We start from the raw sequence: 17,872 nt of genomic DNA on the forward strand, positions 1-17,872 counted from the left end.
CAGCTGACTTCCTATTCATGTGAATTAGTTGCTCCCTTATACTACCAGCTTTTATTTCCACAATAACCTTTGATATGGTGCCTCATCAAGTGCTGTCAGAAAGCTTAAGTACAGTATGTCCATGAGCTTCGATTTACTAATGTTCCTTCTTTGAGGTACTAAAATAGATTGGAGGTAAAAACAATGCCTGCAGATGCTGGAAACCAGATTCTGGATCAGTGGTGCTGGAAGAGCACAGCAGTTCAGGCAGCATCCAACAAGCAGCGAAATCGACGTTTCGGGCAAAAGCCCTTCATCAGGAAGGTCAAACAGGATTTATCTTTGACAATACAATGTGGACTCTGCCTGAGGGCGAAAAGGATCAAAGGGTATGGAGAGAAAGTGGGAATAAGTTAGTGAATTGGATGACCAGCCATGTTCACACTGAAAGGGGGTGCAGGCTTGAAGGGCTGACTCCTGTCTATGTTTTTTGAAAACATTCAATATTTTAGCTCAACTGCTTTTTGTGGCAGAGACTTCCACAGACTCACCACTCTCTGGGTGAATACATTTCATGTCAGTCCCAAATGAACTACCCTGTGTCCTTACAATGTGACTTTGGTGCTGATCCTTGGGAACATCTTTCCTGCATACACCTTGTATGCTTCTGATGAAATTTTATATGTTTCTGGAGAGATTCTCCATCTCAATCTTCTGAATTTCAGTAAATATCATCCTAACCAATCCTACCTTTCTTCATATGTAAGTCCTACTATCCCAGGAATCAGCCTGGTATGCCTTTGTTGCACTCTGTCCATATTAGAACATCCTTCCCTAAGCAAGGAGACCAAAACTGCAGACAATATTCCAGGTGTGGTCTTACCAAGGCCCTGCACAATTGCAGCAAGACATCACTCCTCCTGTACTCAAATCCTCTTACTACTAAGGCCAATATACCATTTGCCTTCTTCATCACCTGTTGAACCTACATCCCTACTTTAAACAGATGGTGCATAAGGATAATCGTGTCTCATTGCACTTCGCCCTTTGCCATTCATGCAATAGTCCATCCATCTGTTTTTGCTACCAAAGTGGATAACTTCACATTTATTCTGCATTTGCCATGCATTTGTCCACTCACTCAGCCTATCCAAATTACACTGAAACATCTCTGCATCCTCCTCGCAGCTCACCCTCCCACTCAGCTTTGTTATGTGCAAACTTGTAGATATCATATTTACTTCTCTCATTTGAATCGTTAATATTAATTGTGAATGGCTGGTGTTGTAGCACTGATTCCTGTGGTGCCCGATTCGCCACAGTCTGCCATGTGGGAAAGGCAAAAGGGAGGACTGCAGAGGTTGGAAATCAGAGTCTAGATTAGAGTGGTGCTGGAAAAGCACAGCAGGTCAGGCAGCATCCAAGGAACAGGAAAATCGACGTTTCGGGCAAAAGCCCTTCATCAGGAATGAATGGAAAAGGACCCATTTATTCTCACTCCTGGTTTCCTGTCTGCCAACTAGTTCTCTAATCATGTCAATTCACTCCTCTGAATCCCTTAGATTTGATATGATTGAAGAGTAAACCGACAGACAAGACCAGAGATTAAAAATAATAAAAGGGCAAAACTAAAGGTTTTGAAGGCACAAGGTATTTGAAAGAACAGATGAATTAATAGTACTATTGGAAATATCCCAAACCTTAAGATACCAGACAGGCAACACCATTGTCTTGACTCATGCCCGGTGCTGCAAGAATAGCATTAATTCCCCTCTCTAAGCTGTCCCTAAGATGTGAGCACAAAATCTAAGCTGACTCTCAGGGCAGTATGAAACCTCTAATCAATCACTAGCACTTCAGGCATTCATTTAAGATCACAGTAGCTCACTGTGGTAAAAAGTAACTCATTTCATTTTTAATTGCTCTCTGGCCATTGGGGACATAGAAAAGAAACATAGAAAAGTACACCACTGAATAAGCCCTTTGGCCCACGATGTTGTGCCAAGGATTAATCCTAATGTAAAATAAAATAACTTAACCCATGCATCCCTCAATTCACTGCTATCCATGTGGATGTCCAGCAGTTGTTTAAAATGTCCCTAAATGGAAAGACGCCAGAGGACTGGGGGATAGCTAATGTTTCTCTTTACAAGAAGGGTAGTTGAGATAAACCAGGGAGTTACAGATCAGTGAGTCTCACAGCAGTGGTAGGGAAACGGCTGGAGAAAATTCTCAAGGATAGAAGTAATTTCCACTAGGAGAAGCAAGGCTTGATCAGAGTTAGTAAACAAGTCCCTAAATAAGCACCTATAATGTTCTAGCAGTGAAGAGAATGGGATTAGTGCAAATTGGTGTATTTTTGGCAGTAGAGACTTGATGGGCTGAAGGTCCTGTATGGTTCTACGATTCATTGCTCACAATGCATAGACTGCAGATCTGGTTCAGTTATTTCAATCTATTTATTTTAATTTCATTTTACGCACTCAAAGCACCACCCCACCCGAGAGATTTCCTGATTCAGAATGACTTGGCTTAGAAATGGGACTGAGATAAAGTGGTGAATGAGAAATGTGCTTATTGCCTGCTGACCGGTGAATGCTTGACCCAGTCCAACTCTGCAATGCTCCTTTGTGTTGAACACTATCGCATTCTCTCTGCCAGGCCACTTTAAAGGTTCAACTTGTCCTCCCCTCGATGGGGCCTCTCAAACTCTACAGTGCTCTGAATCTTACTGAAAACTACCTCGCACTTGAAATATCAGACAAAATCTCACAACGTTCACTAATGTAATCGCTAAAGAACGTAGCCAAGTAATTTTTCTTAATAATAGCATAAAGATGCCGATCTATTAGTAAAACCAACTGCAACATGGGATGATAATTGCCTTGAACAAACTACAATAAAAGTATTAAAGCAATTGAATGTGGTTATATACTCCTCATTGGAAGACAGAAAGTCTTGAAGTTTATAAAAACAAAATAAAATGAAACAAAAACACAGCCACAGGAAACAGGAAGAGGCTATTCAGCCCTTCCAACTCATCCTGCCATTCTATGGGGCCAAGGCTTAGCTACATTTTTGCTCCATTTACCCATAATCCTCAATATCTTTGCTTGACAGATAACCATCAATATCACTACGAAGAACCCCATTTTCTCCCAGCTTTCATGTGATCTTTTGGGGAGTGAATTCCAGAATGCCACTTCCCTTATTGTGAGGAAATGCTTCTTGACATCATCCCTGAATGGCCCAGTTCGGGTTTGAAGGTTCTGCCTCCCTCCTGTCTTCTGGATTCCAACTCTCTGTTGATTGGATTAAATCTTCTTTCCATCTGAAAGCCCTCAATCTATTGACTCTTGTTCTCAATTATCAAAGTGCACAGCTGGCAAACTGGGTCAATAAACTACAGATTAAATCATTACATTGCTGAGAAAGCAAAAGGAACCAAGTGGTTTTAAAAATGGAGATGAACATTCTTTTGATTTCGTGTCAGTGTGACAGTCGGAAGACTAAAGCTCAAGTGCTCCTGTGGGGACCCATTTCTGGCAGATAATTCTGAAAATATTTTAGGTCCTTGGGTGTAAGGTTTACCAGTGAGTGCCATAATGCATCAAGTCCAGTTGCACAATGCTCTGCCACTGGCGAGCATACAATGAAGAGAAAGCCAAGTATGCAAGCACCCTGGCAGTGTGCACAACTTCTATATCACCGAGACTAGTTCTAGTATCCCCTCCTACTGGCATGCAGTAACCATGGCTTAACTGCAGAAGGTTGCAGGGGAAGCTTGGAGCCCAGAAATATGATATGCACCCCCCTCAAATGCATGGTCAAGTTCACATTAAGACCATAAGAAACAGGAACAGGACAGCCTATTCGGTCGCACAAGACTGCTCCATCATTCAATTGGATGATGGCTGATCAGACATTCCTCACGCCCACTCTCCTGCTTGTTCCCCATAATCCTGGATTCCCTGACTGTTCAAAAATCTATCCATTTCAGCCTTAAATAAACATAAGGATTCTGATCCCACAGACCTCTGTGACAAGGAGTTCCAAAGATTCATAACCCTCTCTGAAAGAGGAAATTCCTTCTCATCTCAGTCTTAAATTGGTACTCTTCAATTCTAAGACTATGTCCTCTGATCATAGACTCACTCGTGTGGGGAAATATCCTCTCAGTATTTACCTTGTCAAGCCCCTTAAGAATCCTATATTTCAATGAGATCACTTTTTATTCTTCTAAACTCCAATGAATCCCAACCTGCCTAGCCTTTATTCAAAAGGCAATCCATCCCTATCAGGGATTATCCCAGTGAACTTTCTCTGAACTGCCTCCAATGAAATAATATATTTTCTTAAATCCAGGGACCAAAACTGCTCAGTGTTCCAGATCTGCTCTCACCAGCACCTTGTACAGTCACAGCAAGACTTCCCTATCTTATACTCCAACCCTCTTGAAATATGGGCCAACATTCACAAGCCTTCCTGATTACCTGATTCACCGATGTGCTAGCTTTCTGTTTTTTGAGCACAGGTTCCCTCAAGTCTCTTTGTACTACAATTTCCTACAGTTTTTCTCTATTTAAATAATAATCTGCTATTTCGTTTTCCCCTCCAAAATGAACATTTTCACAGTGGAGGAGGCCCAGGACCTGCATGTCTTTGACAGAGTGGGAGGGGGGAGTTGAAGTGTTCACAACATCTACTAGTGTCAGCGACTGCACCCGTTGCACTTGGTGTAGTCTCCTCTGTATCGGGGAGACAGGACGCCTTCTTGCGGATCGTTTCAGAGAACATCTCTAGGACACCTGTACCCACCAACTCGTGGCTGAACATTTCAATTCCCCCTCCCACTCCGTCAAGGGCATGCAGGTCCTGGGCCTCCTGCATCGCCAAACCATTACCACCCAGTGCCTGGAGGAAGAGTGCCTCATATTCTGTCTTGGGACCCTGCAACCATATGGGATAAATGTGGATTTCAACAGCTTCCTCATTTCCTCTCCCCACATTATCCCAGTCCCAAGTCTCCAACTCGACACTGCCCTCTGGACCTGTCCACCACTCCCCCTTCTGATCTATTTCCTTCTCCCTCACCTTCAAGTACCTATCACTTTCCCAGCTACCTCCCCCCAACCCCACTCCCCTCTTATTTATCTCTCAGCCCCTACCCCCAAGCCTCATTCCTGATGAAGGCTGATGCCTGAGAGGTCAATTCTCCTGCTCCTTAGATGCTGCCTGACCTGCTGTGCTTTTCCAGCACGACACTCTCAATTCAGAGCTCCAGCATCTATAGTCCTCACTTTTTTCCATGGAAACAGACGCTTCAGTCCAACTGATCAATGGTGAACACATATCCTCACTTCATGTAGTCCCATTTGCCAGCACTTGGCCCATATCCCTCCAAACCCTTGCTATTTGTATACCCATCCAGAGCATTTAAAACGCATGTCATTGTACCAGCCTCCACCATTTCCTCTGAAACTTCATTTCACACACATATCACCTTCTGCATGAAAACATTGCCCTTAGGTCCCTTTTACATTTTTCTCCTCTCACCCCTAGTTCTGGACTCCTCTACACCGTGGAAAAAACCTTGACTATTTACCCTATCCATGCCCCTCATGATGTTGTAAACCTGTATAAGGACGCTCCAGGGAAAACAGCCCCAGCCTATTCAGCCTCTCCCTGTAGCTCAAACCCTCCAACCCTGGTAATATCCTTGTAAATCTTTTCTGAACCCTTTCAAGTTGCACAACATCTTTCCGATAGGAAGGAGACCAGAAATGCACACAATATTCCAACAGTGGCCTAACCAATGTCCTGCACAGCCGCAACATGACCTCCCAACTCCAATACTTAATGCTGTTACCAATAAAGGAAAGCATACCAAATGCCTTTTTCACTCTCCTATCTACTGCAACTCCACTTTCAAGGAGCTATGAAACTGCACTCCAAGGTCTCTTTGTGCAGCAACACTCCCTCAGACCTTACCATTAAGTGTATAAGTCCTGCTAAGATTTGCCTTTTCAAAATGTAGCATCTCACATTTACCTGAATTAAACGCCATCTGCCAATTCTCAGCCCACTGGCCATCCAATCAAGATTCCACTGTACTCTGAGGTAACCTTCTTTGCTGTCCACTACACCTCCAATTTTGGTGTCATGAGTAAACTTACTAACTGTGCCTCTTATGCTCACATCCGGATCATTTATATAAATAACGAAAAGCACCGAACCTTGTGGCACACCACTGATCACAGGCCTCCAGTCTGGAAAGCAATCCTCCACCAACACCTTCTGCCTTCTACCTTCACATTATTTGTATCACTCTCTCAAATTGCCTTTCTACCTAGTTTAGTGTTGTCTGCAAATGTGGCTACAGTACATTCACTTTCTTCCTCTAAGTCATTAATAAATATTGTAAGCAGTTGCAGTCCCAGCACTGATCTCTGCGGAACCTCACTGGCTACAGGTTGCCAATCTGAAAAAGAACCCCTTATCCCCACTTGCTGTTTCCTACCCTTGAGCCAAATCTCTAATCACACCAATAATTACCTTCAACACCATAATGTCTTATGACTTAATCTTAAAACCGACACATATGAACCCCATCAAACAATGCTCACTATCTCATGGGCTTGGCTAACAAGAAACAAAGACACTGGAGCAGAGTCTTTAGTGGCCAGTGATCCCTTTAAGAAAGGACCTCCAGAAACATGGTTTTCATGGCTTCACATGTAGGGTCCTGTCCTACCCCTGTATACTGTTTTCGAGTTTGAAAGAGAGATGGAGATGCTTAACATCTGTCTCTCCAAACCATGTCCTGTCTTTACAGCCAGAAAATCTTTGCAATAAAACAGACTGAAGAACTTCTGAAGACAGATTATAATGCTTCCTTGACATCAAATGGAAAGACAAAGACACAAGTGAATGTTTTTCAAACATTTCTGGAGGTTCTTTCTTAAAGGGATCATCGGTCACTAAGGACTCCTTAGTGGAGCTCTGCTAAATCTTCGATTCTTGTTAGCCAAATCCATGAGATAGTGAGCATTGTTTGACGTTAGCCGGGAAGGGTTCGTAGGTGCTGGGTTTGAGATTAAGCCATAAGTCATTATGGTGTTGGAGATAATTATAGGTGTGAATAGAGAACTAGGTCCAGCACGCTCACGCTAATCACATCAAGATACGATTGTTGGTTTGGATCTGCATAAAGGGTAGAAGATGGCTGCAACCCCAAGGATTATCTCTATTAGGTCTCAATTTTCACATTACTGACTTGGATAATGGCATAGATATCCAATTGGTTGTCCATTTTAGACCAAAAGGATAGATCAGAATACTTCTAGATGGTATGAAATTAAATACAGTGGATGGCTGAAGAAATCTGGGATTTCAGTGTACTGATCTGTAAAATGCCATGAACTAATGCAGAAAATCAAGAAAGCCAAGAGAATATTGGCCCTTATATCTAGAGCACAAGGATGCAAATATAATCCTGCAGTTATACAAAACCCTGGCTAGGCTCCACTTAGTTTACTGAGAGCAGTACACCTGAGGAAGGATATATTGGCCTTGGAGGGAATTCAATGTAGGTTTACAAGAACGGACTTCAGGGGTTAAGTTACAAGGAGAGATTATACAAATTAGGTCTATTTCCTTTAGCATCTAGAGGACTGACAGACGATCTGATAGAAGTCTTCAAGATATTAACAGGAAAAGACAGAGTACATGAAGATAAACTACTTCAACTGGTTGCAATTTGTAGAATTAGGAGGTCTAGTCTGAGAATTGTTCAGGAGACTCCTTGGGAAGCCCTTCTACACACAAAGGGGAGTAGAGATTTGGAGCTCTCTTCCACAAAGGACAGTTGATGTGAGATAAGTTTTTCACTTTTAAATGTAAGATAGTTTTTTTTGTTGAGCAAAAGAATGAACGAATACAGGACAAAGGCAGCCATTTGGAGCTAGGCCACAGATCTCGCCGAATGGCAGAACAGGCTTGAGAGCCCAAAAGGTTCCGCTGTAAACTGCCATACAAGGAGAGAGCCTGTACCTACAGACGACCAGACTGCCCAATGGCCTGGGTCAAAAATAGTTCCCGGGTTCTCTCCCAGCCTCGGGTGACAGTCTGTGTGGAGTTTGCATGTTCTATCTATGTCTGAATGGGTTTCCTCCCACAGTCCAAAGATGTGCAGGTGGTTGAATTGGTCATGCTAAATTACCCATAGTGTTCAGGGATGTGGAGGTATAGTTAAAATTAAAATAAAGAGTAAATTCTCTAACTTAAAATAAAGAGTAGATTATTTAAATTAAAATAAAAAGAGTAGTTACTTCTACTAAAATAAATAGTAGATGGGTAGGTAAGATGCATTGGTCATGGGTAAATGTAGGATAATAGGATAGGGGAATGGATCTGGGTAGATTACTCTTCACAGGGTTGGTCTGGACTTGTTCGGCCAATTGGCCTGTTTCCACATTCTATGTAGTGATTCTATGATGATTGTGCAAAATCCCTCAACAATCAGAACAAGTGGAAAACTCTAGCTGACAACTGATGCAAACAACCACACCAGTTGTGAACACGACCACCTCCATGCAGTTCAAAAGCTCCAGAGTCACCCAACTTGCAAACAAAGCGTCAGCAGACATCCTCCTGCACCATGAGCAAAGGTCAACTTCATGGGCAGCACGTTTGACAAATCTTGCCTTTCTACAATTAGCTTTAATTGGATGAGGCATTGCCATTGAAAAAGCACCAGGCGACAAGCGGCTTCCCAGCTCCAGGGCAATTTAAAAAAGACGCTCAAGTGTTGTTTGCACAGAATGGGTCCCTGCATATGAATGTGCATGTCGGTGCGAGGAAGCATAATAAATCATGTTCTGAACTTGGTTATTTTAAATTAGTAACTAATGTAGCTATTACTGCATTCTGGATTATTCAGCAAGTGTTGTCCAATTATGGATGGGATTTGTTTTGGTTTTTTGCAAACATGGGCCAGTTGAATACAGCAGAGACTCCGCCAATAATGAATAATAAAATAAAAATACTGCATTTTATTAATTAACAGGATGTGGGCATCACTGGCAAAGCAAGCATTTATTACCCCTTCCCTAAATGCCCAGAACAGCGAGGAATCAGCCACATTACTGAGGTTCTGGAGTCACATGTAGTAGCCTGACCTGAAATTACGGCAGTTTCCTTCCCTAAACGACAGTGAACCAAACAATCAGAAAATTACTGAGGCATTAGGCTCATGTACCTGGGATACATGACATTGCTTAATTACAAAGTTAAAAATCACACAGCATCAGGTTATAGTCCAACCCAGGTTTAGTTGGAAGCACACTAGCTTTCGGAGCGTCGCTCCTTCATCAGGTGGTAGTGGAGGGCTCAATCCTAACACAGAATGTATAGCAAAAATTTACAGTGTGATGTAACAAATTATACATTGAAAATTGATTGTCTATTAAACCTTTCCTCTGTTAGAATACCGTGAACACAAGAGTGCAGCATCTCATCAGCACATTTTTATTCATATAAATTTTAGAATAATTTGAAGCTTGGCCTCGTGTTAGGCCTGAGAGCCAAACAAAAAGTTCAAACAAAATATTATATAATGGCAAAATAGAGTAGAAAATGGAGACAAAAAAACAAATTGCTGGAGAAACTCTCCCGGTCATGCAGCAGCACTTTGGAAAAAGAAACAATTAATGCTTTGTGTCTGGCATGACTCTTCTTCAGATCTGAAGGTTTAAAATCTGATTGAAGATTTGTAGCTCGGGTATCCGTTGTTGTGGTTCTGCTTGCCGAGCTGGAAGTTTTTGCTGCAAACGTTTTGTTCCCTGGCTAGGGAACATCATCAGTGCTGTTGGAGCCTCGTGTAAAGCGCTGCTTTGATGTTTCTTCCGGTATTTATATTGGTTTGTTCTTGCCGCTTCCGGGTGTTAGTTTCAGCTGCAGTGATTTGTACGTGGGGTCCAGGTCGATGTGTCTGTTGATGGATGTTCTTGCCGTTTCCGGGTGTCAGTTTCAGTTGTAGTGGTTTGTATATGGGGTCCAGGTCAATGTGTCTGTTGATGGAGTTTGGGGATGAATGCCATGCTTCTAGGAATTCTCTAGCTGTTCTCTGTCTGGCTTGTCCTATGATAGTGGTGTTTTCCCAGTCAAATTCATGTTGCTGGTTGTCTGAGTGTATGGCTACTAGAGATAGCTGGTCGTGTCGTTTTGTGGCTAGCTGATGTTCATGGATGCGGATTGTTAGCTGTCTTCCTGTTTGTCCTATATAGTGTTTTGCGCAGTCCTTGCATGGTATTTTGTAAACTACGTTAGTTTGGCTCATGCTGGGTATTGGGTCCTTTGTTCTAGTGAGTTGTTGTCTGAGCGTGGATGTTGGCTTGTGTGCTGTTATGAGTCCTAAGGGTCGCAGTAGTCTGGCTGTCAGTTCTGAGACGCTCCTGACGTATGGTAGTGTGGTTAGTCCTTTTGGTTGTGGCATGTCCTCGTTCCTCGGTCTATCTCTTAGGCATCTGGTGATAAAGTTGCGTGGGTATCCGTTTTTGGCGAATACCTTGTATAGATGTTCCTCTTCCTCTTTTCGCAGTTCTGGTGTACTGCAGTGTGTTGTGGCCCTTTTGAATAGTGTCCTGATGCAGCTTCGTTTGTGTGTGTTGGGGTGGTTACTTTCATAGTTTAAGACTTGGTCTGTGTGTGTTGGTTTCCTGTGTATCTCTAGTAGCCATACACTCAGACAACCAGCAACATGAATTTGACTGGGAAAACACCACTATCATAGGACAAGCCAGACAGAGAACAGCCAGAGAATTCCTAGAAGCATGGCATTCATCCCCAAACTCCATTAACAGACACATGGACCTGGACCCCATATACAAACCACTACAGCTGAAACTGACACCCGAAAACGGCAAGAACATCCATCAACAGACACATCGACCTGGACCCCACATACAAATCACTGCAGCTGAAACCGACACCCGGAAGCGGCAAGAACAAACCAATATAAATACCGGAAGAAACATCAAAGCAGCGCTTCACACGAGGCTCCAACAGCACTGATGATGTTCCCTAGCCAGGGAACGAAACGTTTGCAGCAAAAACTTCCAGCTCGGCGAGCAGGACCACAACAAGATCTGAAGGTGTTCAAAAATGTTCTTTTATTTACTTCTGACAGAAGCAGAATCCCAGTGCGAAGAAGTTATAGAGTCATAGGGTCATTGTTCATGATGGAGAAAGAGATCTAAATTGGGTGTAAATTAACGTTTGAAAGAGACAGAACGAATCCTTTCATAAGAGCAAAGCAAAGAAGGCAAGGATGTACAACACCTTTTCAGCAAGTGTCAGATTCCCTTTTAATCTATCACACTACTAAAAAAACTAATCAATTTGTCAAACAGGATTTCCCCTTTCACAAACCATACTGACTCACTCTAGTTATGTTATACTTTCCAAACTACATTGTTAACACTTCCTTTACACCATTCTGAATTAGAAATGTATCACCATTCTTTCACTGTCAGTGGTTCAAAATACTGCCTTCCAAACAGCATTGTGGGTGGTCCCAGACCCTAAGGACTGCAGCAGTTCAAGACAGCAGATCACTACCATCTTCTCCACAGCAACCACAGATGGACGACAAATGCACAGAAAGAACAAAAAGGGTGCACTTCTTGAATTTTAGTAGAGACTTCATATCAATTATAGTTTAATAGCAAAATTAAATCAATGAAAATATTTCTAAAATTCAACAGATTGCATCAAAATCAGAGAAAACAGACAGAGGCCAACCCAATAAATACCCTACAGCCATGAGGCTCAGTACCCCTTCAGCCCCACTACTCTGAGGCTTAATGCCCATCCCCCTTAGGCTCTATGTCACTCACACTCAAATCACTCATCCTCCACCCACAAGGCTGAGTACTTACTCACCACCTCCCACCCCTAACTCCCAGGCTCAATGTACCATCAAACCCCCAATCACTCACTCAACACACTTTAAATTACCCCAAACGTCCCCACTCACAGGCTCTGCCACCTTCCCAAGGACAGTATCCACACCCAGATCCTGGCACTCTCACACCTCCATCCCAGGCACAAGCCTCCCCCTCCCTATCCCCGTCCCCAGGTTCACTGCCCCACACAACCCCCAGCCCCAGAGCAAGGTTCACTGCCCCCTCAAGGCATATTTACCCCTAACTCTCTCTCCTCCCCGCTGGACTGAGTGCCAACTAACAGCCAGACCCAGACCCCAGACCCCAGTCCCCAGTCCCCAGTCCCCAGACCCAGACCCCAGTCCCAGACCCAGTCCCCAGTCCCCAGACCCAGTTCCCAGACCCCAGTCCCCAGACCCCAGTCCCCAGACCCCAGTCCCCAGACCCAGTCCCCAGTCCCCAGACCCCAGTCCCCAGACCCCAGTCCCCAGACCCAGTCCCCAGTCCCCAGACCCCAGTCCCCAGTCCCCAGACCCCAGTCCCCAGTCCCCAGACCCCAGTCCCCAGACCCAGACCCAGTCCCCAGTCCCCAGACCCAGTTCCCAGACCCCAGTCCCCAGACCCCAGACCCCAGACCCAGACCCAGACCCCAGACCCAGTTCCCAGACCCCAGTCCCCAGACCCCAGTCCCCAGACCCAGTCCCCAGACCCCAGTCCCCAGACCCCAGACCCAGACCCCCTGCGGTCCCGAGCCAAACCTCAGAGACATGACGCCCCTCTCCCGTTATCCCGGCCATTCACCCCCCCCCCTCACCCACACCCTCACCCTCACCCACCCCCCCCCCCTCACCCTCACCCACCCCCCCCCCCTCACCCACACCCACCCCCCCCCCCCCTCACCCACACACCCCCCCCCCTCACCCACACCCCTCCCCCCCCCCACCCACACCCCTCCCCCCCCCCACCCACACCCCTCCCCCCCCCCTCACCCACACCCCTCCCCCCCCCTCACCCACACCCCTCCCCCCCCCCCTCACCCACACACCCCTCCCCCCCCTCACCCACACACCCCTCCCCCCCCTCACCCACACACCCCTCCCCCCCCTCACACACACACCCCTCCCCCCCCTCACCCACACACCCCTCCCCCCCCTCACCCACACACCCCTCCCCCCCCTCACCCACACACCCCTCCCCCCCCTCACCCACACCCCTCACCCCCACCCTCACCCTCACCCTCACCCACCCAACACCCGTTGTCCCGATTACACACAACCGCACCCCGTTACCCTGGTTACACACTGCACCGTTACCCCGGTAACCGGATACTCACCGTTTGTTTCAGATTCGCCCCAAAGTCGGCAAAAACTTTAAGATTACGCGCATGCGTCGCGGGAACGGCCCCGCCCGCCGCTTTGGAGAAATGCGCATGCGCAGCTTCTTCGCCACCGCCTAGAGACACGCCCCAAAACCCCAGACCGGGGCAAAGCCCCGCCCCAGGCGTAGGCCCCGCCCATACCATTCTCAACTCCCAGACCGTGGTCCCGCCCCATCTCTGAGCCTCAAGCTGAGACCTGCTCTGCCATCAAGCCCCGCCCCACACAATGGTCCCGCCCCCTGACCGCCGCCCCATTCTGATGCTGCCTGATCTGCTGTGCTTTTCCAGCATCACACTATGGCCCCATTCCTGAGACCTGCCCCGACAACAAGCGCCCCCACCCCACCACCACCTCAGCGAGGGTCAAAATGTTTTGCAAATCCACCAACTTTGAGACATCACAGAAGTTCAAGTCTGATTAAGATTTGGAGATGACGGTGTTGGACTGGGGTGTACAAAGTTAAAAATCAAACACCAGACTTAAAAATCACACAACATCAGGTTATAATCCAACAGGTTTAATTGGCAGCACTAGCTTTTGGAGCACTGCTCCTTCATCAGATAGTTGTGCAGTGCTTCCAATTAAACCCGTTGGACTGTAACCTGGTCAAGGTTTGTGCGAAGATTTGTAGCTCGGGTGCTCGTTGCTGTGGTTCTGTTCGCTGAGCTGGAAGTTTTTGTTGCAAACGTTTCGTCCCCTGGCTAGGCGACATCATCAGTGCTTTGGAGCCTCCTGCGAAGTGCTTCTTTGATGTTTCTTCCGGTATTTATAGTGGTCTGTCAGACAACAAGCAACATGAATTCGACTGGGACAACACCACTATCATAGGGCAAGCCAGACAGAGAACAGCCAGGGAATTCCTAGAGGCATGGCATTCATCCACAAACTCCATCAACAAACACATCGACCTGGACCCAATATACCAACCACTACAGCGGACAGCTGAAACTGACAACCGGAAGCGGCAAGGACAGACCACTATAAATACCGGAAGAAACATCAAAGAAGCGCTTCGCAGGAGGCTCCAAAGCACTGATGATGTCGCCTAGCCAGGGGACGAAACGTTTGCAACAAAAACTTCCAGCTCAGCGAACAGAACTATAACCTGGTGTTGTGCAATTTTTATGTCTGATTAAGTCACTCAATTGCACTTCTTTTTTCACTGTCTCATTCTTCTCAAGAGGGTTGGAATATAAAAAGCACCATTGTGCTACTGAGACTTTATAAGGCTCTGGTTAGGCCTCATTTGGAGTACTGTGTCCAGTTTTGGTCCCCACACCTCAGGAAGGACATACCGGCACTGGAGCGTGTCCAGCAGAGATTCACACGGATGTTCCCTGGAATGGTAGGTCTAACATACGAGGAACGGCTGAGGATCCTGGGATTGTATTCATTGGAGTTTAGAAGATTAAGGGGAGATCTAATAGAAACTTACAAGATAATACATGGCTTGGAAAGGGTGGACGCTAAGAAATTCTTTCTGTTAGGCGAGGAGACTAGGACCCATGGACACAGCCTTAGAATTAGAGGGGGCAAATTCAGAACAGAAATGCGGAGACATTTCTTCAGCCAGAGAGTGGTGGGCCTGTGGAATTCATTGCCGCAGAGTGCAGTGGAGGCCGGGACACTAAATGTCTTCAAGGCAGAGAGTGATAGATTCTTGATGTCACGAGGAATTAAGGGCTACGGGGAGAATGCGGGTAAGTGGAGTTGAAATGCCCATCAGGCATGATTGAATGGTGGAGTGGACTCGATGGGCCGAATGGCCTTACTTCCACTCCTATGTCTTATCGTCTTATGGTCTTAGGTTAACAGGATCTACACATCAGAGTTTATGGTTCGTAAGTCTGCAGATGGCACTAAAATTGGAGGCGAGTGGACAGCGAAGAACTTTACTCCCTGTCAGAAGGGTGCTCAAAGTTTATGAGAAGATTTGTAGCTCGGGTGCTCGTTGTGGTTCTGTTCGCCGAGCTGGGAATTTATGTTGCAGACGTTTATTCCCCTGTCTAGGTGACATCCTCAGTGCTTGGGAGCCTCCTGTGAAGCGCTTCTGTGATCTTTCCTCCAACATTTATAGTGGCTTTTGTAGGGGCGCTGCTGTTGCTCCTCCATGTCGGAGGGGGCGCTGCTGTTGTTCCTCCATGTCGGAGGAGGCGCTGCTGTTGCTCCTCCATGTCGGAGGGGGCGCTGCTGTTGTTCCTCCATGTCGGAGGGGGCGCTGCTGTTGTTCCTCCATGTCGGAGGGGGCGCTGCTGATGCTCCTCCATGTCGGAGGGGGCGCTGCTGATGCTCCTCCATGTCGGAGGGGGCGCTGCTGTTGTTCCTCCATGTCGGAGGGGGCGCTGCTGTTGTTCCTCCATGTCGGAGGGGGCGCTGCTGATGCTCCTCCATGTCGGAGGGGGCGCTGCTGTTGTTCCTCCATGTCGGAGGGGGCGCTGCTGTTGTTCCTCCATGTCGGAGGGGGCGCTGCTGTTGCTCCTCCATGTCGGAGGGGGCGCTGCTGATGCTCCTCCATGTCTGAGGGGGCGCTGCTGATGCTCCTCCATGTCGGAGGTGGCGCTGCTGTTGTTCCTCCATGTCGGAGGTGGAGCTGCTGATGCTCCTCCATGTCGGAGGGGGCGCTGCTGATGCTCCTCCATGTCGGAGGGGGCGCTGCTGTTGTTCCTCCATGTCGGAGGTGGAGCTGCTGATGCTCCTCCATGTCGGAGGGGGCGCTGCTGATGCTCCTCCATGTCGGAGGTGGCGCTGCTGTTGTTCCTCCATGTCGGAGGTGGAGCTGCTGATGCTCCTCCATGTCGGAGGGGGCGCTGCTGTTGTTCCTCCATGTCGGAGGGGGCGCTGCTGTTGTTCCTCCATGTCGGAGGGGGCGCTGCTGTTGCTCCTCCATGTCGGAGGGGGCGCTGCTGTTGCTCCTCCATGTCGGAGGAGGCGCTGCTGTTGTTCCTCCATGTCGGAGGTGGCGCTGCTGTTGTTCCTCCATGTCGGAGGGGGCGCTGCTGTTGCTCCTCCATGTCGGAGGTGGCGCTGCTGTTGTTCCTCCATGTCGGAGGGGACGCTGCTGTTGTTCCTCCATGTCGGAGGTGGCGCTGCTGTTGTTCCTCCATGTCGGAGGTGGCGCTGCTGTTGTTCCTCCATGTCGGAGGGGACGCTGCTGTTGTTCCTCCATGTCGGAGGGGGCGCTGCTGTTGCTCCTCCATGTCGGAGGGGGCGCTGCTGTTGCTCCTCCATGTCGGAGGGGGCGCTGCTGTTGCTCCTCCATGTCGGAGGGGGCGCTGCTGTTGCTCCTCCATGTCGGAGGGGGCGCTGCTGTTGCTCCTCCCTGAGGAATGGTTTGGAGATGCTGGTGTTGGACTGGGGTGTACAAAGTTAAAAATCACACAACACCACGCGATAGTCCAACAGGTTTATTTGGAAGCAATATCTTTGGAGGGCTGTTTCTTTATCAGATGGTTGGGGAGTATAATTTATAGAGTAAAAAATGAGGTCTGCAGATGCTGGAGATCAGAGCTGAAAATGTGTTGCTGGTTAAAGCACAGCAGGTCAAAGCCCTTCATCAGGAAACAGGAGTATAATTTATAGTAAATTATAGTAAAATTTATAGTAAAAGTTTACAGTGTGATGTAACTGAAATTATATATTGAAAAAAACTTGGATTGTTTAAGTCTCTCATGTTTTAGAATGAACATGTTGGTTTCAGTTCTTTCATATATAAATCGCAGAACATTTAAAAATTACATTCTCAAGTGAGTTTTAACAATTGGTGTCATTTTGGCCCAGATAATGCATTTTAGGTGTGAACTGCCTTTTGTGAGACTCCCACAATGGTCAGGCTGATTCTAAAAGATGAGAAACGATAACTTCAGTTAGATCACACCGTAAACTTTTACTATAAATTCTGTAGACTCCACATTCAGCTGATGAAGGAGCAGCACTCTGAAAGTTAGTGCTTCAACCAAAACCTGGTGTTGTGTGATCTTTAACTGAACTCCAAATGGCAGAGCTGCTGCTGTTGCTTCTCCCTGACGGAGGGGGCGCTGCTGCTGCTGCTCCCAGTTGGAGAGGCGCTGGTGCGCTTGCACCTCCTGGTTGATGAGGGCGCTGTTGTGTCTCCTCCCTTCCCAGAGGGGTGGGGGTGGGGGAGAGGGGAAGAGTGCTGCTGCTGCTCCTCCCGGGCGGCAGGGGCGCTGTCTGCGGCAGACCGTGGTTTGGGCCCGAGGCCTCGCCCTGGGTGTGAAGTTTGTGCGGCCGAGGCTGGAGTTGATGATTTGAGATTAGGCGGGGGGGGGACTCACTCATTAATTTGGTAGTTTGAGGATTATTTTAAAATGTTTCGGGGGGGGGGGATGCCGAGGCGAGAAATGGGGACAGGAGCTTGATCCAGGGGAGAGGGGTCAGCGGGGAGGGGGAGGGGGAGGGGGGGGAAGATGAGGAGGGTGTGGGGGGGGGAAGACGCGGGGGTGTGTGTGGGGGGGAGGGAAGACGCGGGGGGGTGTGTGGGGGGGAGGGAAGACGAGGGGGGAGGGAAGACGAGGGGGGTGTGTGGGGGGGAGGAAGACGCGGGGGGGTGTG

The 17,872-nt window shown here is 47.4% G+C and overlaps 3 protein-coding genes across 3 annotated transcripts in view; 1 reads left to right on the forward strand and 2 right to left on the reverse strand.

Moving 5' to 3' along the window:
• The window catches only part of ilk (integrin-linked kinase), a 75,288-nt gene extending 61,947 nt beyond the window's left edge, over positions 1–13,341 (reverse strand). The window contains exon 1 of the mRNA XM_060826407.1: positions 13,258–13,341. The gene's annotated coding sequence lies outside the window, so the exon portion shown is untranslated. The remainder of the gene's footprint in view (positions 1–13,257) is intronic.
• Positions 13,342–15,374: 2,033 nt separating this feature from the next.
• Positions 15,375–16,562, reverse strand: LOC132816980 (uncharacterized). The gene has a single exon (XM_060827008.1). The coding sequence runs from the start codon at positions 16,560–16,562 to the stop codon at positions 15,375–15,377; it is 1,188 nt and encodes a 395-aa protein (XP_060682991.1).
• A 944-nt stretch (positions 16,563–17,506) lies between these two features.
• Positions 17,507–17,872, forward strand: part of rrp8 (ribosomal RNA processing 8) — a 14,655-nt gene continuing 14,289 nt past the window's right edge. Inside the window, exon 1 of the mRNA XM_060826405.1 lies at positions 17,507–17,606. The gene's annotated coding sequence lies outside the window, so the exon portion shown is untranslated. The remainder of the gene's footprint in view (positions 17,607–17,872) is intronic.

Source organism: Hemiscyllium ocellatum, chromosome 6, assembly GCF_020745735.1.
Source record: "Hemiscyllium ocellatum isolate sHemOce1 chromosome 6, sHemOce1.pat.X.cur, whole genome shotgun sequence".
NCBI lineage: Eukaryota > Metazoa > Chordata > Chondrichthyes > Orectolobiformes > Hemiscylliidae > Hemiscyllium > Hemiscyllium ocellatum.